At 36.4% G+C, this 25,015-nt stretch overlaps 6 protein-coding genes across 6 annotated transcripts; 5 read left to right on the forward strand and 1 right to left on the reverse strand.

Moving 5' to 3' along the window:
* The first annotated feature begins 1,261 nt into the window (after positions 1–1,261).
* LOC130711728 (protein trichome birefringence-like 23) lies at positions 1,262–6,415 on the forward strand. The gene is made up of 3 exons (XM_057561447.1): positions 1,262–1,852; positions 2,059–2,336; positions 5,404–6,415. The coding sequence occupies exons 1-3, from the start codon at positions 1,579–1,581 to the stop codon at positions 6,175–6,177; spliced, it is 1,326 nt and encodes a 441-aa protein (XP_057417430.1). The 5' UTR covers positions 1,262–1,578; the 3' UTR covers positions 6,178–6,415.
* A 1,469-nt stretch (positions 6,416–7,884) lies between these two features.
* LOC130715723 (high mobility group B protein 6-like) lies at positions 7,885–10,538 on the forward strand. Its single transcript, XM_057565842.1, has 8 exons — positions 7,885–8,353; positions 8,612–8,734; positions 8,853–9,124; positions 9,208–9,313; positions 9,503–9,568; positions 9,666–9,836; positions 9,918–10,094; positions 10,243–10,538. The coding sequence occupies exons 1-8, from the start codon at positions 7,982–7,984 to the stop codon at positions 10,360–10,362; spliced, it is 1,407 nt and encodes a 468-aa protein (XP_057421825.1). The 5' UTR covers positions 7,885–7,981; the 3' UTR covers positions 10,363–10,538.
* Positions 10,539–12,204: 1,666 nt separating this feature from the next.
* Positions 12,205–18,334, forward strand: LOC130711257 (probable GABA transporter 2). The gene is given in 8 exon segments (XM_057560798.1): positions 12,205–12,225; positions 12,228–12,276; positions 12,385–12,615; positions 13,763–13,860; positions 16,345–16,531; positions 16,768–16,898; positions 17,110–17,346; positions 17,592–18,334. Coding segments are annotated over 8 exon segments (1,344 nt in total). The 3' UTR covers positions 17,982–18,334.
* A 1,572-nt stretch (positions 18,335–19,906) lies between these two features.
* On the forward strand, positions 19,907–20,790 carry LOC130711260 (uncharacterized). Its single transcript, XM_057560801.1, has one exon. The coding sequence runs from the start codon at positions 20,064–20,066 to the stop codon at positions 20,595–20,597; it is 534 nt and encodes a 177-aa protein (XP_057416784.1). The 5' UTR covers positions 19,907–20,063; the 3' UTR covers positions 20,598–20,790.
* A 925-nt stretch (positions 20,791–21,715) lies between these two features.
* LOC130711259 (uncharacterized) lies at positions 21,716–22,927 on the forward strand. Its single transcript, XM_057560800.1, has 3 exons — positions 21,716–22,332; positions 22,430–22,447; positions 22,538–22,927. Exons 1-3 carry the CDS (start codon positions 21,957–21,959, stop codon positions 22,708–22,710), a joined length of 567 nt encoding a protein of 188 aa, XP_057416783.1. The 5' UTR covers positions 21,716–21,956; the 3' UTR covers positions 22,711–22,927.
* Positions 22,928–23,155: 228 nt separating this feature from the next.
* On the reverse strand, positions 23,156–24,993 carry LOC130711258 (probable WRKY transcription factor 41). Its single transcript, XM_057560799.1, has 3 exons — positions 24,467–24,993; positions 24,128–24,256; positions 23,156–24,017 (listed from the first exon to the last, which is right to left on the reverse strand). The coding sequence occupies exons 1-3, from the start codon at positions 24,802–24,804 to the stop codon at positions 23,390–23,392; spliced, it is 1,095 nt and encodes a 364-aa protein (XP_057416782.1). The 5' UTR covers positions 24,805–24,993; the 3' UTR covers positions 23,156–23,389.
* Between the last annotated feature and the right edge of the window lie 22 nt (positions 24,994–25,015).

Here is a 25,015-nt window from a genome sequence, read left to right on the forward strand (position 1 = left end):
AGCATACGTTTTAAAATCAATGGAGAATGATGAGATGAGACTATGAGAGCGCTTTAATAGAAGGTTTAAATTAATCTAAATACTACATCACCTTTTCATTTTTGTTTTGATTTCAACCCATATTTTTTAAAATGTTTCCATTTAGTCCCTACTAAAAACAATAAAGTGAAAAGTGACAATGTGACTAATAGATTTTCACATCTTCATCACCATGTGTACTCTGTTCTAACTTCTAATGTTATTTATATTTTCGGTATACCTTTGCTCTCAAGCCACTGCGTTCGAGTGTGTTTGTCACTAATATATTACCGCCTTTGGCATTTGCTAATATGAATGGACGTTTGGCATTTGCTAATGATACAAACACACCTTTCACCAACACAATAATCATGAGAGAAAATAGTTTTCAATTGAGGCAGGAGGGAAACGAGAAAAAATACCATTATTTGGTGTTATAGGAAAAAATTTTTTTTTTTTTTTTTACTAATTTAGCTCCCTTAAGGAGGTAGAAGAAAGGTATTTTATAATTTATCTTTTCATGTGTCTATATATCACAACTTTATCAATCATCGTGGATATCAGTAATTAATACACTCGAACATCGCGTGAAATGTGTTTTATTCATAGAGATTAAATTCACAATCCATGGTTTGTGGACGGTATGAGCAACCACCACTCCACATTTGAGGTTATTTTTTTATTCTTACTTTTCACAAGTTTTTAACCGTTGAAAAAGATCCTAATAATTTGAGTCCATTTAAGTGCCTATTTGGATTTCCATCATACTCAATATAGATCCACGTTGGAGTCAACATGTCAAAATTTTGCTTCTCTTATTCACGTTAAACTCAATGTAACAAATTACTATAACTTTCCCGTTAACGCATTGAGATATGTGAAATCATGTTTGCATTTAATTATGAACCAATTATTCCAAAAATTTAAGTTGTTGAGTAAATGACAACTGAATGATTATATTTCTAACAGGTCCCTCACGCAAGAGTTCACTTAGGCTTAAAGCGTGAATAATGTAAAAACTCAACTACTATGTGTTGAAACTCATTTTTTTTATTAAAAAGTTGACGACGACAAAAATCAAACTCTATGTCGTGTCATGAACCAATTATCAAATGCTTACCAAAATAAATATGTAACTTCAAATTGGGGAAATCCATTTTGAGTGGAAGATGATCTAATCCAAACAAGTAATATAAAAACTATTTGTCTATTGACCAAAACAAAAACTAGTTGTCTGTACTCTCTACCATTAAGTGCAAAATTAATAGCTAGAGAGAATCCTGTCTTCTGGTAGAAAATAATTTTAATCTACTAAGGATCAATCTATCACATGGATGGATCTTGGAAGCACCACTACTTCTTCACTTGCTCAAAAAACACTCCATTTCCGCATTCCAACACTCAGTGTCTGTGAGCATCAACAACAACAACACCAAGAAGAAGAAAACACAAACAAGTGTTGTTGTTGGATTCAAATTCCATAGTAACAGATTCGATTTGGTTTGGTGTTTTTGACTTTTGTTCCATTCATTCACAGACAGACACATCCAAAACAAATCAATGAGGATCGATAATTTCAACCACAAAAGCTTCCTCCTCAAGTTGCTTCTTACCGTCTTCTTCTTCGGCCTCGCTTTCCGACTCTTCTTCTTCCATTCCCTCCCCTCTCTCATTTCTCCACTTCTCGAAACCCCATTTCCCGAGAAAGATGCCATACCCGAAAATCCACCTCAAACTTCGTCTTCTTCAGAACCAGTTCCCCAATTGACACCTGCTCCAGTTCCTATTCATATTCCTGAAGATGAGGAAGATCAAGTGGCTCCAACAGAAACAGGTTAGTGAGTGAACTGTTTTTTTCTCTCTGTTGGCTTAATTCCTTTATTCAATATGTAAACACTCTCACGCACGTTTAGATCTGCAAGCTGTGAAATGGGGTTTTGGATTTTGTTTCTGATCATAGATTCTGTATAGGTAGTAGCTTAGGAATGAGTGTGAATTGTGATTATTTCCAGCTTAGAGCTTCTTCTTTTTTCCATGTAGGGAAATGTGATTATTTCATTGGGGATTGGGTTCCAAACCCGCTGGGTCCGGCTTATACTAATGAAAGCTGCAATCTCATTGAGTCTCATCAAAATTGCATGACTAATGGGAGGCCCGACAGGGAGTTTTTGAATTGGAGGTGGGTTCCGAGAGACTGCGATTTGCCTCAGTTTGATCCGTGGAGGTTTCTTCGCATGATGCGTAATAAGGCGTGGGCACTCATTGGTGATTCCATATCGCGCAACCATGTTCAGTCCTTGCTCTGCATGCTTGCAAAGGTGTGTGTGTCTTTTGCATTGTCTAATCGGATTTTATCTTCAATAGCACTGAACTCAATTGAAATGTCTGCTTATCCTGTAATGCAATGGCGTAGTCACATTGAGCCTAGGATGGGCTTATGGCCACATTCAAATTCTCAAAAACCTGAGACTTTTAGTAAACAGCAGTCAGAATGACCAGGGTCGTTCAGGGTTGTCAAATAGCGTGCGTAGCGGTCCTTGGCCGCTCCTTGTTGCATAGCAGCCCAATTCAGTGTTGCAGCCACTAAAGCAGAGGAAATAGCGGCTATAAAGGCGCTATTTGGCCGCTTTGGTGGAATTAATCAAGACCCAAATACAGCCCACAACTAGAGATGGCAAGAAAACCCAAACCCGTGAGACCCAACCCGAACCCGACCCGAAATTTCGGGCAAAACCCGATTTTTTTTGGGTTTTACTCGAATTTTAAAACATGTTTGGGTTCGGGTGTGACATTGATTAAACCCGAACCGAAACCCGAATTTGTGGTTGTTTTTGATAGTTTGTTATATTATTTGTGGTTGTTGTTGTTGTTTGTTGAAGACTTCGACTGGGAAGTTTAATTAAAAGAATATTGAAGAATGAAGTTTAATTAGACATTTAGAATTGGGATGTTTATAAATTCATGAATTATGTTGTTTATTAGTTTATGTTCATGAACTATAATTTATTCTCTGTATTGGAAAGATGATGAAGTTTAATCAGATTATGCTCATGTTCTCTTATGTACATGTTGTTTCCGGGTCGGGTTTTTTAGTTTTTTACGGATTCGGTTCTCACATCGGGTTTTGGGCTTGGTTTTAGGTAACCCGAAACTCAGGGGTTTGGGTTTGGGTTTAACTTTTGCACCTATATTGGGTTTGGGTGTTAAGTTCGGGTTTGGGTGTGGGAATGGTCAAACCCGCATCCATGGGGCCCGTTGCCAACCCTGCCCACAACAAGTACATGTTAGGGCATTTTTGGGAAGTATTTTATAGTTTTTACTTCAGAAACATTCTGAAAAGGGTCTAGTTGGTGGAGGAAGTGGTATAGAACTATTATAATAGTGAAAATAATTAAGAGGAAGGTTTGGCTCTTGAAGAGGATGATTGGTGATTCCAATTTAGGGAAATTTTATTTGAGCTTTTGATAAGAACAGAATTTATCACAGAATTTCCCTATCCGGGATTGACTACACTGGTGTCGTTTCAGAATTGGTCCTTTGAATTAATAGATTGCTTGACTCTATCACCTCTGTGAATAACTTTTGATGATGCTATGGAAGGCTTAAATTAAAGCTGAGGGGTCATGTAGAGGCGAAGAAGTATCAAAGTCAGGAATATGGAAAGTTTAGTAACTTAAAGATTTTGAAACTGACTCAATTCATGCGTGCATGTGCATGAACCCTTTCTATAAATTATTGTCTTCACTGATCTCAAGGTCTTAGTTCTGCCACTCCTGCAATGGAAACTTATCCGGTCCAAATAAAAGGAATGGACAAAATCAATCATTAGGCCAAAATTTTCTTTTCCTTTTTGTCTGATTGTTTGTGAAACTTTCTTCTCTGAGGATCAGACAAGCGTAATGCACATGTATTTTCTGATTATGCATTAGGCCAAATTTTGTTTTTGGAAGTTTCTTGACTCCAGATAACAAATCAAGAATCTGTTGCTATGTGTGTGGGAAAGCTTTTGTTTAGCTGTAGTTGTTTGCGTAACCTGTGATAGAATATGCCTTAATACTTGGCCAGTTTATTTATCAAGTACTTTTAGGCATCCGCCTATGATGTAAAGATTAGAGAACTAAGTGTAGTTAATTTTATTTCTTAACTCTCTGTTTGCTCTAGTTGCATCAGAATCTAGCATTTTCTTATATGGTTTCAAATTGCGATCCGTAACCACAATCACAACCGCAACGTAATGGGTTTTGGAGTCCCCGCATCAGCACCGCGACCGAAATTGTGGCCGCATCAACCCACAATTCCGCAATGCAGCGGCAACCACAACCACAATTTAAAACCTATATCTAATGCAGAGAAATTTAGGTACACCAAGAACTCTAGGATTTGAGGCGTTATTTTTCAGCTCAGAAGTCATCAAGAGTAGCAACTTTTTCATTCACAAGATTTGATGGTTAATTGATTTATAAGATTCTATTGGAATGATTATTCAAAGGGTTTGTAGTGATAGAGTGGTAGATATTTGTAGAAAATGCCTAAAGAAATAGAAAAAAACACATAAAAAGAATAGAGTTGCTAAAATTGAGAGAAGTTCTCAGGTCAAACCGTCAAAGTAGCAGAGTTAAAAAGGAAGAGTATGATGGCTAATGACATGAATAAACCGGAGCTTGTTAGCTGTCCATGCATTTATTTTAAATTCATGACTTGCGAGATTTAGTTCTCATTTCTCAACTATTCTCTCTCCTTCTCCTTTCTTCTTTCTGTTCTTTCTTAAACTGATTTCTTCACCATTCTCTGTCTTAAATAGACATGTACATCTCATACAGTAGTGATTCACTTTCTATAATTGATTCACTGCATTTTGTCAATTTATGAAAGCTTGACGGTGTGACCTCTTGTTTGGACTGTAAATTGAAGCACCGTTAATTATGATATTGATTGTATAACAGACTTGCAATTAGGCCCAAGACAAGCACAATTTTAATACAGTTTGGAAAATTCTGTGTGGCTCATTTAGTAACTAGTAACTAGTAACTAGTAAGAAGTAAATTTCACAGTATTGTGAGTATTGAAACCCAGCATGACCTCTACACCGAGCGCCTCGTTGTAAAATATGTGCACTGACACTCTCCTCTGTGTTGAAAATGCATGCACTACCAATCAGGTCAACATATCTTTATTTCCCTTTTCTCTACTAAATTGTACAATTGTGTTTGTCGCTTGATTTGTTTCTTGCAAAATTTAATTGTCACCATGATAGAATCTTATCAGTTAATTTTGGAGGGCTATGTATTTTAGAAATTATGATGGAGCCTATGCATGGTTGTCCGTTACTCTTAGAAACCAGTAGAAGGGTAGTGAGTGATTTACTTGAATTATTTTGTGCTTCAGGTGGAACAACCTGCTTTAGTCTACCATGATGAGGAATACAAGTCCCGAAGCTGGCACTTTCCGTTATCCAACTTAACTATATCGGTTATTTGGTCACCATTCCTTATGGAAGCTGCTATTTTTGAAGACATTAATGGTGTTTCAAGTTCTGAAATTCAGTTATATCTTGACAAGCTAGACAGTAAATGGACGAATCAGTACTTGAACTTTGATTACATTATTATTTCAACTGGGAAATGGTTTGTCAAGTCTGCAATCTACTATGAAAATGACACTATATTGGGCTGCCATGGCTGTTCTAACAAGAACTTGACAGATCTGGGGTTTGACTTTGCTTATCGCAAAACCTTGAGATTTGTCATGAACTCCATATTGTCTTCCAACCACAAAGGTTTGATTTTTTTCAGGACATCCACACCTGACCATTTTGAAAATGGGGAGTGGTTTAGTGGGGGAACTTGCAATAGAACAGCACCAATTAAAGAAGGTGAGATGGAAATGAAGGATTTGAGCCGGATTCTTCGCGAGGTTGAGTTAGAGGAGTTTGGAAATACAACTTCTGAAGCTTCAAGATATGGAGTGAATGTCAAAATTCTTGATTTTGCACCACTTATGCTTTTGAGACCAGATGGGCATCCTGGTCCATACAGGCAATTTCATCCATTTGCAGAGGGGCCAAATGCTAAAGCTCAAAGGGATTGTCTGCACTGGTGCTTACCTGGGCCAATAGACTCTTGGAATGACATAATAATGGAGATGATTGTCAATGGATAAGAAATTTAGTTAAATACCCCTTACAGTATGGGGGTGAATTGTTACTCTGTATACTATACTATGATTCTTAATATGCACACAGAAGTATGATGAAGATTGGAGGCAAACAAATTGAATGTAGCAGAACACTTTTGATATTCAGAATTGAAAGTGGATGGGCATAACAATCTTATTTTTTTTCCCACCCTTTAAGGGCCATCTGAGGTTATTTAAAGCAATTTTCCTATCTTGTGTGTTCTTTTACTCTGTTCTCACTTTATACAAATCCATCAGCTAACCATTAAGGGTATGTTTGTATACAAGTTGAGTGCAAACTTGACAAATTTTCATTGCAATCCATGCTAACAATTCTGTTCACTTTTTTCTTGTCAAAGAAGATGTTCATTGAGGCATTAAGGCCTGACAAAAAGTACTTATGGCGGAAAAACATAGAGGGGGCGGCACACTGTTCTAGGTTGAGCATCTTCAATGCTAGTTCTTAGTTCCTAATTCTTAGCACTATTCATGTGGGTCTGTACTGCCACATGTGCTTAAGCAACTCTTTGCAGATTTTGCTTCAACCATGAGTTCTTAGTTATTAGCACTATTCATTTGGTCTCACAATACCATTATATTAATATTTTTTATTTCTATATAATTTTGATTTAAATTTAAATGTTAATTTAATACTTAAATTAAATGAATGAGAGAGAGAGAGAAAAAATTAATTTTTTATGCTAAGAACTCAAAAAGTAAAACTTCTTATATAAGAATTTAGTTCTTATTTTTAAGAACTAAGAACTTCACGTCATCCCCTCCAATAGTTAAAAACTCCGTTCTTAGTTCTTAACTCAAAAAATAATAACTAAAAATCTTTCATTGAAGATGTTCTTAGAATGTTTGATATATCCTCTAAAGTGTGTGCTAATGTCTGTTTCCATAAGTATCAAAATAGTGACCCACAACTCAATAACATAATAAACCCAATCGGTATTGACGGTGTAAACAGTCATGTTTCTTAGTCTTTTTAACTTAATTATAACATGACAATGCGATTAAATCTAATTGATTTTTATGTAAAATTTAATTACGCTATTAAGTTGTAGCTATTAAACTCAATTTTAATTATTTTAAGGGTGGTTATTAGATTACATAAAGAGATTATTTACTTCTTTATTTGTGATTCATAAATAAATATGTTAAATTATCCACAAAAATGCGGCTTGGTTGGCTAATTTTTTACAAAAGAAATTAACTTTGTTTCTCTTTAAGAACCCTTCCTTTAAAAACCTAATAGTGATGCATCTACCATTTATTCATTTTTTCCTCTATTAAGATACATTTAGAGGAGGAGACATGTGTTTGAATAGAACCGTTTGATCAAGTATATGTCTACTCATATATTTCATTAAAATCAAACGACATATACAAATTTAAAATGTGAGCCGTGTCGTTTGATCAAACGACTCTGATTTCTTAATCACGTAAATTTAAAAATTTCACGTGGAAAATTCAAATCCTATGAATGAACGAATCTCATAGAATTTCAAAATTATATGGTTATTTGCTTTTTGGGTAAGAGGAAAAATTGTACATATGGTAAGCAATTAGTTGTGTTTCCCTCCCCCTTTACACCAACGGTCAACTAATCAAGAGGTGCCATATTTGTCACTCCCACATTCATCTTCCATCTCAATCTCTTTCAAATTTGAAAAATCTGACCGTTGCATTCTCCACTATAAAAACGCACTTCGCTCTTCTCCTCATCACACAAACTGTTCTGCTTCGTTTCATTTCACAATCCACAAATTCGCTCGCATCATCCATGGCTGACACAGTTGCAGTTGCTGAAGTACCACCAAAGAGGTCCAGGGGTGGCAGAAAGGCGCTGAAGGAGAAAACCCCGTCAACGAACGAGGCAAACATCATAGCTGGGAAGGTTTCTGAATCCTCTGCCTCTCCAATTTCGAAGAATCAGCAGTCGAAGCAGCAATCATTCGAGAAGGACTTGCTTGAGATGCAGGAGAAGATGCAGCAGATGCGTCTCGAGAAGGAGAAGACTGAGGAGCTCTTGAAGGCCAGGGATGAGCTATTGAAACAGAAGGAGGAAGAGCTTGAAAATCGTGGCCGCGAGCAGGAGAAGCTTCAGGTTGAGCTGAAGAAATTGCAGAAGCTGAAGGAGTTCAAACCTACCATGGTTAGTTGAATTTGAATTCCCCCTTGGTTGTTATCATTTTTATGTTGAATTAGGGTTTTAAATTGGGGGTTTTAGATTAGGGTTAGTTGAATTCAACACATGCAGGGTTTTAAATTAGGGATGAAGAATTGCGAACAAATGCCGGTTGTGATGTCGATGCGGAGATTTCAAAACCAAATTAACCACAATTTAAAATCAAAATGATTTTATGTTGTAATTCTAGTATTTAATTTATTGATATGCTTGTATAATGTACAGAATTTGCCTATGCTGAAAGAGAAGGAGCAGGATAAGAAGGAGAAGAAGAAGAAGAATGGGGGCTCTGAGACAAAAAGGCCTTCTCCACCTTACATTTTATGGATGAAAGACCAATGGAGTGAGGTAAAGCAATGAAATGAATCCTTTTGAATTATTGAAATTTACTTCCTTCAAACCTCAATTGGACTTGGGTGTTTGTGGTTACTGGTTTTTATCTAATGATGGTGGCTTCATCATGCAGATTAAGAAATCGAACCCCGAGGCCGAATTTAAGGAAATTTCAAACATGCTTGGGGCTAAATGGAAGACAGTTAGTGCAGAAGAGAAGAAGCCTTATGAGGAGAGATACCATGCAGAAAAAGAGGCTTACCTGCTGGTGACTGCAAAGGAAAAACGTGAGATTGAGGCAATGAAGCTCTTGGAAGAGGAGCACAAGCAGAAGACTGCTATGGAATTGCTTGAACAGTATATGCAGTTTAAACAAGAGACAGAGAAAGAGGGCAAGAAGAACAAGTAAATTTTACTCTTTTCTGCTATGATGTTGAGTTAACCTTTCATTACTTGGTTACTGATTAATTGTATTTGTACTTTCACAGGAAAGAGAAGGATCCATTGAAACCAAAGCACCCTATGTCAGCTTATTTCTTGTTCACTAATGAAAGAAGGGCAGCTCTTCTTGCTGAGAACATGAAGGTCTTGGAGGTAATTGAGTATAGCATGATTGTATCAGCTTATTTTCTCTAAGAATAAATTCTGTCACTTAGAAGCTACTCTGAACACAGCTTCTCAGAATTAACTTTGGCAGTAGAATCAATTCTTCAAGGATATCAAAACATCAATCATGATTCATGAATGAAGAACACTAATTTTATAGGGTATGCTGTGTTTCAGGTTCCCAAGGTCACAGCTGAAGAGTGGAAAAACATGACAGAAGAACAAAAGAGGCCTTATGAAGAGGTTTTTGCCCTTAAGTTTCATTCATTATTTGGTCATGAACTTCACTCTCTTTTAGTGGCTTAATTTTTTTACTAGTAACTTAATTTGAAACTTGCAGATGGCAAAGAAGAACAAGGAGAATTATGCTCTGGAAATGGAGGCTTATAAGCAGAAAAAGGATGAGGAGGCTGCTAATCTCATGAAGGAAGAGGAGGAGCATATGAAACTTCAGAAACAGGAAGCCTTGCAACTGCTGAAGAAGAAGGAGAAAACTGAAATCATTATCAAGGTTTTTGCCCTTTTCCACTTAGTGTCTTTCCTTGTTGATTTCCAGTTACCATTGTGGCTAATCCACCTAAGCATCCTGCAGAAAACAAAACAGAAGAAGAAACAGAACAAGGAGGATAAGATTTCTGATCCAAACAGGCCTAAGAGACCTCCATCCTCATTCCTCATATTCAGAAATGAAGCAAGGAAAAGCTTACAGGAGGAACGACCAGGAGTCAGTAACCCCACCCTCAACGCACTTGTTTCCTTGAAGTGGAAGGTACTATAGCTAATTCTTTGTGCATGTTTCATAATTGATTCTCACAAACAAAAATTGAACCAAACATGTAATTTCTATCTAATTTTGATACTTGTTTACAACATCATTTCCTCTTTAACATATTCCTGTGGTTCCCATTTGGCTATAGGAACTGAGTGAGGAAGAAAAACAATTGTGGAATGGCAAAGCATCTGAAGCAATGGAAGCATACAAGAAGGAATTGGAGGAATACAACAAATCCCTTGCAAGCACTGAAGCAACAAACTGAGACAGTAAAGAAAAGAGCCCCCCCCCCCCCCCCCCCTTGGACTTTTTGGACTTTTGCATGTTCAAATTTGTATTGAACATGTGTTTGCTTGCTAGCTGCAATTCTCTCTAGTCTCTAGAATTGGGTGTTGACTTTGTAAAATTAGAATGTTTAATTTCATTTAGAATCGTTCTAAATTTGTCATTTCAACAAAAACTCCTTATGAATTTGGTTAATAAGACTGAAGGATTTTAAAAAATATCAATTCTTCTTCAAGTAGCTTATCATAAACAGCAGGAAAACTGGAAAAGTACTATTATTTTTTCCTTTCAAAAAAAGGACTATTATTGAAGCAGGATCCGGTAAATGTCTTTTTTCATGGAATGTAACTTACTAACCTCTAACCATTACCCATACATGTAGTTCTATACTAATAATTGAGAAATTTTATCAATATTCTCGAACCTCAATACATATTTAGCGGATGTTTTTGTATTTTCCAATTGTCATCCTTGTGATGATTTGGTAATTAGTAATTACCAGAGTATTCTCGAACCTCAATACAAGTGCTAAAGCCTAAAAGGGTATTTTCCAAGAGAATGGCGGGTTCCTATAAATTACCACAGAGTGATCTTCTCCACTTGGGCTCCTATATTGTGATTGGCTTTTATCAGCTCGTTATATTAGGCCCAAAAGGAACCCAAGCGGATTAGTCATTTGACAAAAAAAAATTTGTCATTTTATTTTCTAAGCAATAGGATGATGTCACTTGTACACCCTCCATAGTCACTTGTATGGCTTAGATAATTTTAATGAATCAACTTCTCAGACTTAGGAGATCGAATGAGTTGGTGCAGAAGAGTTAACCACTTAAGAGGCTAAACATATGTTATTAGACACACTGGTTCACCTATTGAAAACTAGGTCACACCAAATCTTTCCATAATTGTAAAACAGTGATTTGAAAAATAAGAGGTCAGCTTAATCCTCAATAAACATAATGTTTTCCCAAATTATAACTCAACCAGGTTTCAGCTCCTTATTTCTTCAATTTCATTGAATTTAGGCTAGAGAGAATTTGTAGACATCTTCCTCTTCACCCTCTCATAATTTTTTATTTTATTTTAATGGTGTATAATTTATATATTAACAGATGTGTAAATATGAGTTGTTAGAAATTGCTCTCATAAATAGCAAATTAATTAGTGATATATTCTACTACATTTTCTTATAAATCCTCTTACTATAACTTTGTATAAAAAGAAGCATTAATCTAAAAAGGTACATTTAATCATTAAATATGTCATTTGAAGTCATTCTCTCCAAAACACTAAAACACATGCTTTCCTTCCAAGTTCCATCCATGTATTGCATTTGCATGTCATCATTGTATTTTCAGCTAGAAAACAAAAATGCCTTCCCTCTTTGTATTTAGTGGAAACTCCCTCCGAGTAGTAATAATAACATAAAACGAAAGAGAACTAACAGCCCCGTCTCTCTACAGAAAAAAGGACACACCCAATATTGAATTAAGATCATGACAATGACGCGTGCATAATGCAGGGACCCATCTAAAACAGAATTGTGAACATGTTCAAACCTCAAACGCAATTCATATTCATAATTATGAGTTTTGGTCCCTCAAGTTTCTCAGTTGTGCAAAAGGACCCTTAATTCATATATGTGAAAACCAAAACAAACAAGCAAACAAGCCTTTATAATAGAAAGATTCCACCGCCCACGAGCTTCGTTCTCTCCTCCGCAATCGGCGTAGTTATAAGCCAGCGTAACAATAGTTAGTTACAAACACACACACGTTTCCAATCTCCAGATAACGCCTCTCCTCCTACAACCATCATCGCCATGGCGCGTCCACCAAAGGACGTTCCTTGCCGGAGGAGGACGCCGGAGCAGCCTTCGTCCTCCAATCCAAAGGTATTTCAAATTTTCAACTCCAATAATTACGTACATGTTACTCTCTTTGTTCAATTCTGTTAACAAATGTGGTATCAACGAACGATCAATGCGGTGGTGGTGGTGCAGGTCAATGGTGGCACGCAGGTTTTCATTTAACCACGGCGATTGTTGGCCCAACGATACTCACGCTGCCGTACGCTTTCAGAGGATTGGGGTGGGTGCTTGGGTTCGTTTGCCTCACCGTGATGGGCGCTGTCACATTCTACGCTTACTTCCTCATGTCCAAGGTGCTCGAACACTGTGAGAAATCCGGTCGCCGCCACATCCGTTTCCGGGAGCTTGCCGCCGACGTCTTAGGTGATTACTATACAACCATGGTAATTAATTAATTAATTAGTGTTTGTTTGTTTTTTTTTTGTTTTTTATAACTTTATTTTAAAATGAGATTAATTTCTATCCACCGATACTCTATGCAACACCGACTGTGTTAAAATGAGATTAATCTCTTATAAAATTGTTATCTTATTTTTTATTATATTTTTTATTCTCTCGGAGAACTTCTCTATAACTTTTTTTTAGTTTTTTATTAGAGTTTAATGGATATGCACGGACAGTGTAAAATAGTTTTACATTATCCAATCAAAGCATGTCACATAGGAGAGATAATTACATTTGACTTTAATTTTAATTAAAAGAATAAGATATTTTCTGATTTAGCGGAATTCAATTGAATGTCTGTGTAAAACTATTTTACACTGTCAGTATATATCCATTAAACTCTTTTTATTATTGGGCAATTTCTATTAACAACAACTTTATGGTATAGGGACCCAATTTGTGCACTGATTTATGAAAGTGTGTTTATTTTCAAAATAAAATAAAATAATGAAAGTGGGTTTTGTAAGGCAAAAAGTGATATTTATCTTTTGAATGAGATTCATTTATCTTCATCAAATTAAAATAATACTAAAGTCTAAGATAACATTTAATATAAGTTTTATATAAAATTCAGCCCCAATTTTCTTTACCCTATTTTTTTTTTAAGTTTCTTTAGTCTATTTCTTAAAAGAAGACTGAAGAATAGTGTAGAACAGTGAGTTTTTTTAGGGAAATATTTATTTTAATTTTTTACATAAGATTCATGTCATATACATATACTATTGTAGGCTAATAAGTCAGTTCAAACATTAATTAGCAGGGGACCATTCACCTAAAGAAACAACAAGTACTTCAAAACTTCTGATCTGTTACTTACACCACATAATATGTATTTTCTTCTCACATATTTTAAGATATACTTTTAATCCATATTTTTATTATTTTTAAAAATTTCATATTAAGTGGTATATTATGACGTGATAAATAATGACATTTTATCACATTTACGATAAATCATTGTATCAAATAATTTTGAATATGTAAGTTGTGACCTTGTTTTTGTTTTTTAGTGAATGCTCAATATGTTTTGACCTTGCTATATATGTTGCTTCGGTTTATATGACAGGTTCGGGATGGATGTACTATTTTGTAATCTTCATCCAAACGGCAATCAACACTGGAGTTGGCATAGGGGCAATCTTGCTCGCTGGGGAATGCCTTCAGGTTTCTTATCTATTAATTTGTCAATTGCTTTGTCTTTTCTTAATGTAAGATTAATTTTATGTCATTTGTTAATCAAGATAATACAATGACTTAGGATTCAAGACATATAATAATAGTAAATGAAAGCAATGGCTTACAAATCTAGCTATTAAGATATACTATACTCATTCAACATGATAAGTTATGCTTTATTATTATAATGAAATTCTAAATTTCGTTTTCTGTCACCAATGATTGATCTCTGACTCTTAGCTGTTATTCTTTTGTTTTTTCCTCTCTAGACTTAAAACCTCTCACTAATTGATATTTGTGTTGATTCTTTCAACCTTTGTAAGCCGTGAACTAAGTCTATTACCAAAAAAATGTTAAATTCAAGTTCTTCCATATAAGCTTGGTTATTTATCCCAAGAGTAATGATATATACACACCTCATTTTTTAAACACTTCATTTTCACCTTTTTTTTTATTTTTATCTCTCTCATCTTATCATCTATCACATCTCATATTTTTCTCTCTTACTTTTTCTTTTTTTCATATCTCTCTCACCATTCCACCTCTCCACCTCAAAAGAGAGGTGTGGATGAAACATGATCCTTATCCCAACGGAGGAGTTCTAAGGGGTAGCGACAAACTAAAAAAAGTCATTAAGAGGAATGATGGATAGAACAATACGATAGTAAAGTGATAAGTTTTGTGGAAAATAGAAAAGAAAGGTTTGGTCAGATTTATACTCATTGGACTGTTTTACGCAATAAGTTAATGGTTATTTCCTGGATCACGCATTCTACTTTTGCCAATTTTGATTCATTACGGAAACTTTGAATTTTTGAATACTCTTTGTTAGTATTAGAAGTGTTCGACAGACGACAATTAATATGCTGGACGATAGTCGGGACTTGGAGAAGAGAAGTGTGGCTTTATATTGATTGGTTGAAAAGGGACTTTAAATCTCTGATATTTCTTTTTAGTACAATCTCACACCTAATAAATCTAATTTGATTATTTCAGTTAGACTTGAGGAAGAATTAATTATGCAGATATGAAAAGAAGACTCACATTGTTCAATTGGAGACAAAATAAATGTATATAAGTCGTTGTCTAGCAAATGATGCTTTAAATGTGGGTGCGATGTGATCTAAAATACCTTAAGGCAATTAGAGTTCCAGCACCTTGTCTTATTATAAACTATTGTTTTTTCTATCCAACTCTCTCATGTAGGACTTCTTTTTTATATTACATCACTTCCCTTAGGTCTATGTATTACGCATGGTTATTAAAACCGGACCGGACCGGCCGGTCTGACCGGTCGGACCGGGAACCGGAACCTCAGCCGGTTCGATCCTTGCCATTAACCGGATGAGAGTAAAACCGGTCAAAACTCGTGCAAACCGGTCAAAAACCGGTAAAAACCGGAAAACCGGCGGTTATCCGGTTTTAAGCGGTTCAAAATCTGCACAATCAAGTGCCGACACGTGTCCCTCTTTACATTTTTTAATACTGCCTCTTGCACTTTCGTCAGTTCTGGTACAGCTTTTTATGTGAATTTATTATCAAACTATAACTTTTGGCTTGACTTTTGTTACTTTTTGCATTGTAAACAGCATATAAGGACAAAACAAGAATTATAGCCCCTAGGGAACAGACATTACTTTTTGTATTTCACCTCTTACCATGACTTTCAAGTTTCAAAGTCTCTTTTGTATATTTGATAGTTAATATATTATATAATTATTTCAAAAATATTATTGGTAACATTGATAAATTTTTACTGTAAAAAAAAACATTGATAATTTTTATTTGTGATATGAAGTTATGATTATTGTCTTCTTTTATATATTATATATTTATTTTAAAAGAATATTTATTAATTAATTGCGGCTATACCGGTTGGACCACGGTTCAATTACGGTTGAACCAATGAACCGTGAACCAGTGCCCTCACCGGTTTGATCACCGGTCCGGTTTTAATAACCTTGGTATTACGGAGTGATGAGTCAGACTTGCTCAGCCTGAGTTTGTACTTAAGCAGAATCTTATAGGTTATTGTCGTGAGCTTGACTCGTTCTATGTAAATCTGAGTCTCAAGAGCCATCGTTTTTTTTATCCTAGTTAGTGTTTGGTGTGCCCAAATCTCTGTTTTTTTGTTAGTTTTTTTTCTCGGCTCATTTTTTTTCTTAATTGTGGGCCATTGAACAAGTGAGCTCTAATATTACTTGTTGGGCTTGATGTGTGTGGGCTCATTAGGTTGGTTTGTCCAGGGGAGTGAGAGTTCTAAATGTGGGTGTGGTGTGATCCTTAAGACATATTGGACTAGGCTTCTCTTCAAGCTCCATCAAGGCACTCCCCCGGACCATAAGCTACTTGGGCTCGCAAGTATCCAGCCCAAAACACTAGATAATTGATGACTTATTTTTATTTTATTTTTGAAACGGTGACTCTTATTTTGATTCATTAATCCGTTGATTTTCCTTTGTGTTATACTAGATCATGTACTCCAACATTTCACCTCATGGATCCCTGAAATTGTACGAGTTTATAGCAATGGTGACAGTGGTAATGATATTTTTATCCCAACTTCCCTCTTTCCATTCCCTGCGACACATCAACTTGTGTTCACTCTTCCTTGCATTGGGCTACACCATGCTTGTGGTCGGTGCGTGTATTCATGCAGGTACAAATTACAAATTCATTACTCCACTGCTATAAATTAAGTTCATTTTCGTAAATCATTCTACAATTGATTCTGAAGGTGAAATCAATTTTATAGAGAAATTTCCGTGAATAGCTTCTCCTTTCACAATTGATTCTAATGAAAAAAGAAAAAAAAAAACTGATTCAAACATGTGATTTAAACATGCTATAACTATGAATCAGATAACCTTGAGATCTTTTATCTCTGTTGTGCAGGAAAATCAGAAAATGCCCCTCCAAGGGACTATTCCTTAGAACCTAAGAAGTCTGCAAGGGCCTTAAGCGCCTTCACCTCTATCTCCATACTCGCAGCAATATTTGGGAATGGCATATTACCCGAGATACAAGTACTCACTCCTCCTCTTTCTAACTTGAAACATAATGCATGTTTGGAAATCCTTCGATAATTGTTTTTAAAGGCATAATCAATTATGCATAGAAGCTTATGAACTTTAGAATTGATTCTAAAGACGTTGAAGTTGTTCCAAACATGCTATTATTTTGATGTTAGTTAACAATGCTTCTTCACTCACACTAACCATGTCAACATGACTACAGGCAACTCTAGCACCCCCTGCCACAGGGAAGATGGTAAAAGGCCTTGCTATGTGTTATGCTGTGATTTTTGTGACTTTCTACTCTGCTTCAGTTTCTGGATATTGGGCATTTGGAAACAAGGCCAGCTCAAACATTTTAAATAGTCTGCTGCCAGATAATGAACCTGCCTTGGTTCCAACTTGGGTCCTTGGACTTGCTGTCATCTTTGTTCTTCTTCAGCTCTTAGCAATTGGCCTGGTAAGCTCACAAAGTTCTCTCTCGAGTCTCAGTGGAGTGTACTATTGAGTTTTGACCGAACTAGTTTTAACATAAGGGGTTTTAATGTCCCGGCAATGGCATCACGATTGCAATTGCGGTTGTTTCAACCCACATTTGTCTACAATTCTGTGATGCTATTTGATTTTGTTTCTTCTTGGGAGGGAATTGAGGGGATCATAAAAAGCCATGAGCAAGAGTAATGTTTGTCCCACATTATTTCACAGGTTTATTCTCAAGTTGCTTATGAGATAATGGAGAAGAAATCAGCAGATGTTAAGCAGGGGATGTTTTCCAAAAGAAATCTTATTCCTCGCCTTGTTCTTCGATCAATTTACATGATATTCTGTGGGTTCATGGCAGCCATGTTACCATTTTTTGGCGACATCAACGGTGTGATTGGTGCTATTGGTTTCATCCCTCTGGATTTCATCCTGCCTATGCTTCTGTACAACATGACTCACAAGCCACCAAAATCATCCTTAACTTATTGGGTCAACATGTCCATTATGGTGGTGTTCACGGGTGCAGGAATCGTGGGTGCATTCTCTTCCATAAGGCAATTGGTTCTTGATGCCAACCAATTTAAGCTATTTAGCAGTGATGTTAAGGATTAAGCATATGTACAAGTACATTGGTGTATGCAATATAAGGTTTTTTCAAATTTTAGAAAATAGGGGAGAAAGCAGATCACAGACAAAAGCACTGTCCCTGTGGCATCAGTGTTTTACTAAGCTACTTGTGAGCTTGTAATCTGCAAGTTCCATAAGAGCTCGTTTGGATACCTGCTAAAAAGTATGGAAACGGAAAAATAGCACATTTCAAACAAAAAGTGTATCACAATGTGTTATTTTCCTCTTTCGTACTTTTTGATTCACAACGGGATTTGGACTGCATGTTGCTTCAATCTTCTTGTATCAATGGATTCTATGTATCAACCGGAGCTCCATGTTGCTTCAATCTTCTTGTATCCGCTAGCTCCAATTTGGGTTGCATCGTTTCTTTGCAATAATTTATCTAGCTATGGTGATTCCTTCTATGCACACAAGTAGAACTAAGAGATTAATACCAGAACGTTTAGTGAAGACAGAGTAATCACTTCTAGACTGTGTGAAACCATTTTGCAACAACACATTAATTAGCAGATTTTGAGAACTACTACCTAAAGGCTTGTCTTAGGCCAAAGCACTCACCATTCTCACCCTCACTCGGAAGCTGAGTAGGAATTGGATAACCCTGAGGTATATCCATATATATAAATATCCTCGAATAGATTACCATTCAAAAATGCGTTACTAATATCTAATTGAGAAAGAGACCAACCCTTGATAGTGACAACAAAATTTTCACAGCCTAGCTAAAAAAGGTATTAGTTAAGTCTAGGCCTTCTTGTTGTATGAATTCTTTAGCAACTATATAAGCTTTATGCCTTTCAATTTATTCCAATAAGTCTGTACTTAATTTTGTACACTAATTCACACTCAATTAAGTGTTTATCAGCTGGCAGTGGGATAATACTCCAAGTATTATTGCTTGCAATTCTTCTTTCATGTATTGGTCAGTGCTGTCATTGTAGCAACTTAGCAATCTGATCATCATACTGAGGTAGTGAGGTTCAACCTCAAATGGTATGCAGAACAAAATTGTGATAGCAAAATGTTAATTTGTGAGAAGAGAGGTGATTGGATATTGATGATCGTATATGTAAGGCTTTACTTTCAAAAGGTTTTAGTCTTAATTAAATAACAAGAAAATGAGTGAATCGATGAAAATCTGCATCCAGGCCATATTATCTGTATGTGTGTATATCGTGTTAGCGAAAATAATTATTGTTTAAGCCAACTTTAATTGCTTCGTGGAGAAGCACTCAGTAGTAACTAATTTCCAGAGTCAACACACACCACATCCACGTGATTTTTTATTTGATTTAGTAATCTAGAAGATGAGTTAGTAAATCAAATCATAGGCTGGTTATATATATTTATAGATTTATGCATATCATGATATACTACTAGTTAATTACACAGACATGAATGAAGGGGCCATTTTCATTCCACGTCCCCTAGCATCCCACCTTTTCCAACTGCTTCTCATTTATTTTTATCTACCATATGAATATCCTCACCTCACTAAATTTATTACTCGATCCATGACTGTTTTTTTAAGTTTATCTTCACACACATATATGCCCAATATTTTTTTTTATTGTACCAAGGTATTCCACAACGAGCAGCCATGCGATAAATTTCCTTGAGAGTGTGAGATCGCATAAGGTAAGTAGGTTCCTCTTGACAAATCTTTCTCCATATAAACCTTTAAGATATTGAGCTGTGAATCAGAAACTTAAGAAGTTCAACTATTTACGGATTCACTCGACTATACATGCCCAATATGGAGGTTGCAGGTAGCAGCTAGCGCTGGCACACAGCCATTGGAATCGTTAAAATATGAAAAAAAATCCCCCACGGATTTAATGCTGAATGGGTAGTAATGGTCAATATATGCTGTACGTGTGAAACGATTATAAGCGAACTACACTTTAAGTCACCACTAACGCGTTTCACTCCTTCACAAAAGTGAACCCTCTCTTCTCTCTCTATTCATTCAACTATATCTATCACCTCCATTCACTTTCCATTCTCCAATCTCTCATATTTCCCTCTTAAACATTTTCACAAGCTAGCAATTCAACTACGATTATGGATCAGAAAACCGGAGAAGAAAACCAGAAGCAATTCTCAAAGCCATACGTATGGGATTGTGGAAGCACGCTATATGACTCGTACGAACTCACCTCCTTCAAACGCCAACTTGACTCAGCGATTATGAATTCCCCAAGAACACTTTCCATGCCTCATCATCGCTCACTCTCAACATTTCAACAACCTCAACCACCACCACCACCACCCTCCAACAAGTCTTTCAAGATCTCTCGTACCTTCCAAAAGCTTCTCCGCTTTGTTTTCAAGTCCTCCAACAGCAACAAGTTCAGAATCTGTAGCAGCAGTGATAGTTTCCAGCAAGTTGTAGCAGCAGATCATGATCATAAATATTCAAATTCAAGAGATCGTTTGTACGTGGTTTATGATAAGTCTGAAGCTGCTGTTCTTTCCACTATTCCGGAGCTGCCGGAGTTTGAGATCGGTGGAATTTCCCCGAATCTCAGTTCCTTGGTCAGAAAGTCAGCTTCAGAGCGGTTCACGGCAACTTCTATTGGTATTTCGTGTGCTTAACACAACACCAATGTGAAATGCCTTAATTATTAGTTAATTAATGTCTCTTTAGATTAATGATGATAATAATAGCAATAATAATAGTTAATTTTGTGATTAGTGAAGCTATGATGTAGTAGCAATTAACATTTGTATAAGTGACGAGTGGCAGATTTCTGTTTTTATAATACTACGTTTCTAATGATTCACGATATATAGCAGTTTTACTTAGTTTTTAATTTATGAGTACCGTTGAATTTTGGATTGTGAAGGAACCTGCTATCCTTGGACGATTATGTGACTTGTATTATTAGTTAACAACCTCAAAGGAATGATGAAGGGGAAGCTAATTTTAATAGTTTATTTCAATATGCGACAAGTTGGGCTATAGTAGTACGTAGTATTAATTGTATGAAGAACCATACAAGTCAATTTCCATATTAATTTCGCTCGGAATAAATGCAAGTCAGAATACAAATGCATTGATATTTAGTATAGTACTTTTTATAAATTTAGTTGCAATAAATTAAGTTACAAGGAAATTTGAATGAGCTTTATCACATTGTTTGTGTTTAATTATGGTTTATATTAGAAACAAATTAGTTTGGAGACACCCAAACTAGGGTTTCGAGAAAGTTAAGTAATATAAAATAAAAAAAAGGGAAATAAAAAGTACACATATCCTAAATTATATGAATTAAAGGGTATTTAAGCCTTGAGCTCTATTCTATTATATAGTGTGTGAATGAACGTACACGAGAAAACAATGAAATACTGATACATTTGGTAAGCACATACCATTTCTACTCATTAGGTTGTGTGTTTAATTAATTCTCAATACTGATGTGAGGGTTATGTCGGCGAGTGATTTGTAAGTACTTTTATAGGTGACATGTGATTTTGAGGACATACCTTGACCCGTAATGTGACTAGAGTTAAACCTACTCAAACTTTAATTCATCCGAAAAACAAAACAATGAATCTTAAACTATCAAAAGCACTTGAGTTTTTCTGAACCTACTTATCTATTTTTTTTTCTTTTCATCGGAGCTTATTTCGTGACAATAAGCATTCTCCAATCTCCACTTTAATAACTGATCATGTAAATCCTAATCATGTAAGAATGGGGCAATATGTACCAACAAAATTCTTAAAATAAATAACAAGGTCTAAGGCATTTTTTGGACAAATGTCATTGCATTTCAAGTGGGCCTGACTCACAATGATACAAGCATAAAGAAGCTGTTCTCAACATGGGCTCAAGCGGCCCATCAGAGCCCGTTTAGCGAACCGGTTCAGAAATTGAACGGTTCTCATCTCATCCCATGTTAACATCTTCAAGATACACAGAGATAGAAGAAACTTGAGACATTTCCGAAAATGGCAGTAGCTGCTACTGCTATTTCTATTAACTTTCCCCTTTTGCAATCTACATCCTCCAAATTTGTCAACCCTTCTTCAACAAGCTTCTTGCAATGCGATTATCATGCATGTTGCGTCAGGGAAGAATTGAAGAGTCACAGTCACAGTCACAGTCAGAGAAGAGGAAGAAGAAGAGGAGAGATCGTGTGCGCGTTGCCATTGGGCGTTGATCCATGGGCACCTGTCATTGATTCCCAGAGCATCGCTCCTCAGCTATTCGCGTTTTCCTTGTTTCCCTACATCGCTTTCCTCTACTTCATCACCAAGTCCAAAACTGCTCCCAAACTCACCCTCTTCGGTTTCTACTTCTTGCTCGCCTTTGTTGGCGCCACAAGTCAGTTTCTCTCTACTTCTTTCACTTCATTTCGTTTACCTTTCTTCATACTAATTTTGCTATTGATTTTATCACGCCACACCTTTGATTTGAGCAGTACCAGCTGGAATCTACGGTGAGTCAAGTTCAATCACATAGGTGTAGTGTAACCCCAAATGGGTAGATTAGGGTATCTGAATTTTTGTTTGGTTGCATGAATTGACAGCGAAGGTGCATTATGGAACGTCTTTGTCGAATGTAGACTGGTTACATGGTGGGGCTGAGTCGCTTCTCACCCTCACTAACTTGTTTATAGTTTTGGGTCTCAGAGAGGGTCTCAGGAAATCTGGAAATTCAGGTACTAAGTCGAGTTTGAAGGAGGAGGAGGAGAAGGTTTGATATATTGAATTTTAGCTGCAGTGTTGGCATTTGCTCTATCGGCTTAGATGTCCTATTGAATTTCAGCTGGTAATTGTTATCTTCTGCTTAAATCTCTCACTATCCTTGTAGCATTGGAGCTATTTTGTAGATAAAATGGAATGAAATTCTAGATTTTGTGTAATTATGTCCTTAATTGGAATGAAATTCTAACAAAGCTTTGGTCAGCACTGCCAAATTTCATCTGTTCCCTTTCATGCTGCATGGTTAATGGCTTGCACTTTTAAGAATGTTCTAAAACCTCTCTCTGTGTCTCTCTCTTTGATATGATATAAATAATCATGTATCTTAATTGGCCCTAGTGAATTGCTATGATTTTTATGGCTGCTATTCTCTTCTACTAAACATGTGGGTTATAGGTTGTGCTATGGAAATTTAGAGCATTTGAAAGTAAATAGTGCTAAGCTTTGCCAAAATTGTAATTCTAATATTAACTAGAAGGACATTTGTAAGTCCTACCATGGCCGATACATTGTCCTGCAGTTCTGCTACTGTGTCTGAAGTTGTCCTATTTTAGTCCAACTTATATTATTCAGAATGATACATGATAAGACATTATGGTATTGCTTTACTTAGTCTTATCTAGTGGGGAATAGGGTTTGGTTATTGTTCATAATATTCCTTTTATTCTAGAGTACAATTATGAGAAAAACCCTGGAGTGTTGAAGGGGAAATTCGGATCAAGTTCCACTTGATCAAGTGAGAAATTGAAATCCAGAATTGGAGAATTGGTGGCTGATGTGTTGGTGGAAATGATCTCAGTAATATCAGATTCAGAACGTGGCTGGTTGTAGACCCCGTCAAACTCGTTCAGCTGGAAAGTTGGAGATGAGAAATAGTTTGATTCTGCTCCTGTCGTAGATAATAGTTGTGTCTGGTAAAGGCTGCTCAGGAAGGAATCGTTCTCTAAGGCCGAAGGAATCAAGCTGTAGTTTTCTTGTGCCATGCATCCAAAGGAAGTGGAAGGGAAAGTGAAAGGACATGACATTTCTTGATTTCCCAAATGATCTGTTCTGACAGTCAAGGTGTTTCTCAACTTTGTAAGGCTTTCATTTGTTTGCTTTGCATGGTGACTATCATTATTATGACTGTTTAGTTTCTGTTGTTTTTCTGGTGAGTTGTGTGGCTGAACGGCCTCGTTTCCCTGAGAACAGGTATGCTTTCCTCTGTATGTTATGTCAAATATTGTGGGATCTTCATCCGATCTCTGCACTTGCTTCGTGGCCCAGCAGTTCTGTGTGTTGCGGAAGGTGCACCTATAGTAACTTCTGCAAATGTCACAATGGATTGTTAATGAGATGCCCATGCAGGTAAGTGCAATTTTTAAGAACTCCTGTGATTCTTTTCTAGATCAGGATAAGGGGAAGTCCTTTCTCACCTTGGATATTTGGCACCAAGGATGTCTTTTTGACCATATTTTCTCCAGTTGTAACCATCATCATGAGGTCCTTCGAGGCCATTCTCAGAGACCACTCTGATTTGATCTATCCATTTGGGCATAGTCTTTCTGAAACCAATTTTAAAAATACACATTGTTAGTGTTTCTGTGGCAGAAAATTGCTACTAATAGCATGTTTGGATTAGCTTTTAATTTCTCAGAATCAATTCTGAAACGCAGAAGCTACTTACATAAGCTTCTCCCGGAATTGATTCTGGCTTTATAATCAATTGTATAAGGAGTTCTAAACATGCACTAAGTCTGTCTAGTAAAATTCACCTTTTCTTTGAATCACGTTTAGCCTCCTGGTGATCTTGGATAGCCCAATCAATCTCTTCCCTCATAGGACTTCCATTGGCAGACAATGGAGGAGACTCTGATAACAAAGTTGTTGCTCCATTCGTGGTCTGCAACTTGGAAGTTGATTCATTCCATCTTAGAATCTGTAGAGCCTTTTCGTAAGAAGATAATATCCTCTGCACCTGCAAATCCCTTGTGTTAACAGAATATGGTGTCTTCAAGTCTTCCTTCAACCTTCTTGCTACCTCCATCCCCTGAATGAGCTCATTGATGAGAGTGTTCTGCTCCCAGCTCCACTCATTCTCCATTTTTTGCATTGTCTATCACCTTAATAATGATTGAGTATGATGGTGCTTGATATCTATCGCATGCCTCACTTTACTCTGAAAATGCACTCTTATCTAGAACCAATAGTTTCTCACTCTTCTGCAAAGTTGGAAACTGCAGAATCTAGGTAGCTGCTATATGAGTAATGATTGGTGAGCTGAGGTGAGCTGAGGTTTTTGTTTGCTGAATGAAGGAATTGGA

This window comes from Lotus japonicus, chromosome 4 (genome assembly GCF_012489685.1).
Source record: "Lotus japonicus ecotype B-129 chromosome 4, LjGifu_v1.2".
NCBI lineage: Eukaryota > Viridiplantae > Streptophyta > Magnoliopsida > Fabales > Fabaceae > Lotus > Lotus japonicus.

Excerpts from the sequence above, each read along its gene's own strand:
- LOC130711260 (XM_057560801.1), top strand. The coding sequence starts at position 20,064 with ATGGATCAGAAAACCGGAGAAGAAAACCAGAAGCAATTCTCAAAGCCA.
- LOC130715723 (XM_057565842.1), top strand. The coding sequence starts at position 7,982 with ATGGCTGACACAGTTGCAGTTGCTGAAGTACCACCAAAGAGGTCCAGG. Across the intron at positions 9,125-9,207 it reads AAAGAGGGCAAGAAGAACAA|GAAAGAGAAGGATCCATTGA; the intron begins GTAAATTTTACT and ends GTACTTTCACAG. Across the intron at positions 9,837-9,917 it reads AAACTGAAATCATTATCAAG|AAAACAAAACAGAAGAAGAA; the intron begins GTTTTTGCCCTT and ends AGCATCCTGCAG.
- LOC130711728 (XM_057561447.1), top strand. The coding sequence starts at position 1,579 with ATGAGGATCGATAATTTCAACCACAAAAGCTTCCTCCTCAAGTTGCTT. Across the intron at positions 1,853-2,058 it reads AGTGGCTCCAACAGAAACAG|GGAAATGTGATTATTTCATT; the intron begins GTTAGTGAGTGA and ends TTTTCCATGTAG. Across the intron at positions 2,337-5,403 it reads TGCTCTGCATGCTTGCAAAG|GTGGAACAACCTGCTTTAGT; the intron begins GTGTGTGTGTCT and ends TTTGTGCTTCAG.
- LOC130711259 (XM_057560800.1), top strand. The coding sequence starts at position 21,957 with ATGGCAGTAGCTGCTACTGCTATTTCTATTAACTTTCCCCTTTTGCAA.
- LOC130711258 (XM_057560799.1), bottom strand. The coding sequence starts at position 24,804 with ATGCAAAAAATGGAGAATGAGTGGAGCTGGGAGCAGAACACTCTCATC. Across the intron at positions 24,257-24,466 it reads AAACGTGATTCAAAGAAAAG|AAAGACTATGCCCAAATGGA; the intron begins GTGAATTTTACT and ends AATTGGTTTCAG. Across the intron at positions 24,018-24,127 it reads CTTGGTGCCAAATATCCAAG|AAGTTACTATAGGTGCACCT; the intron begins GTGAGAAAGGAC and ends TGACATTTGCAG.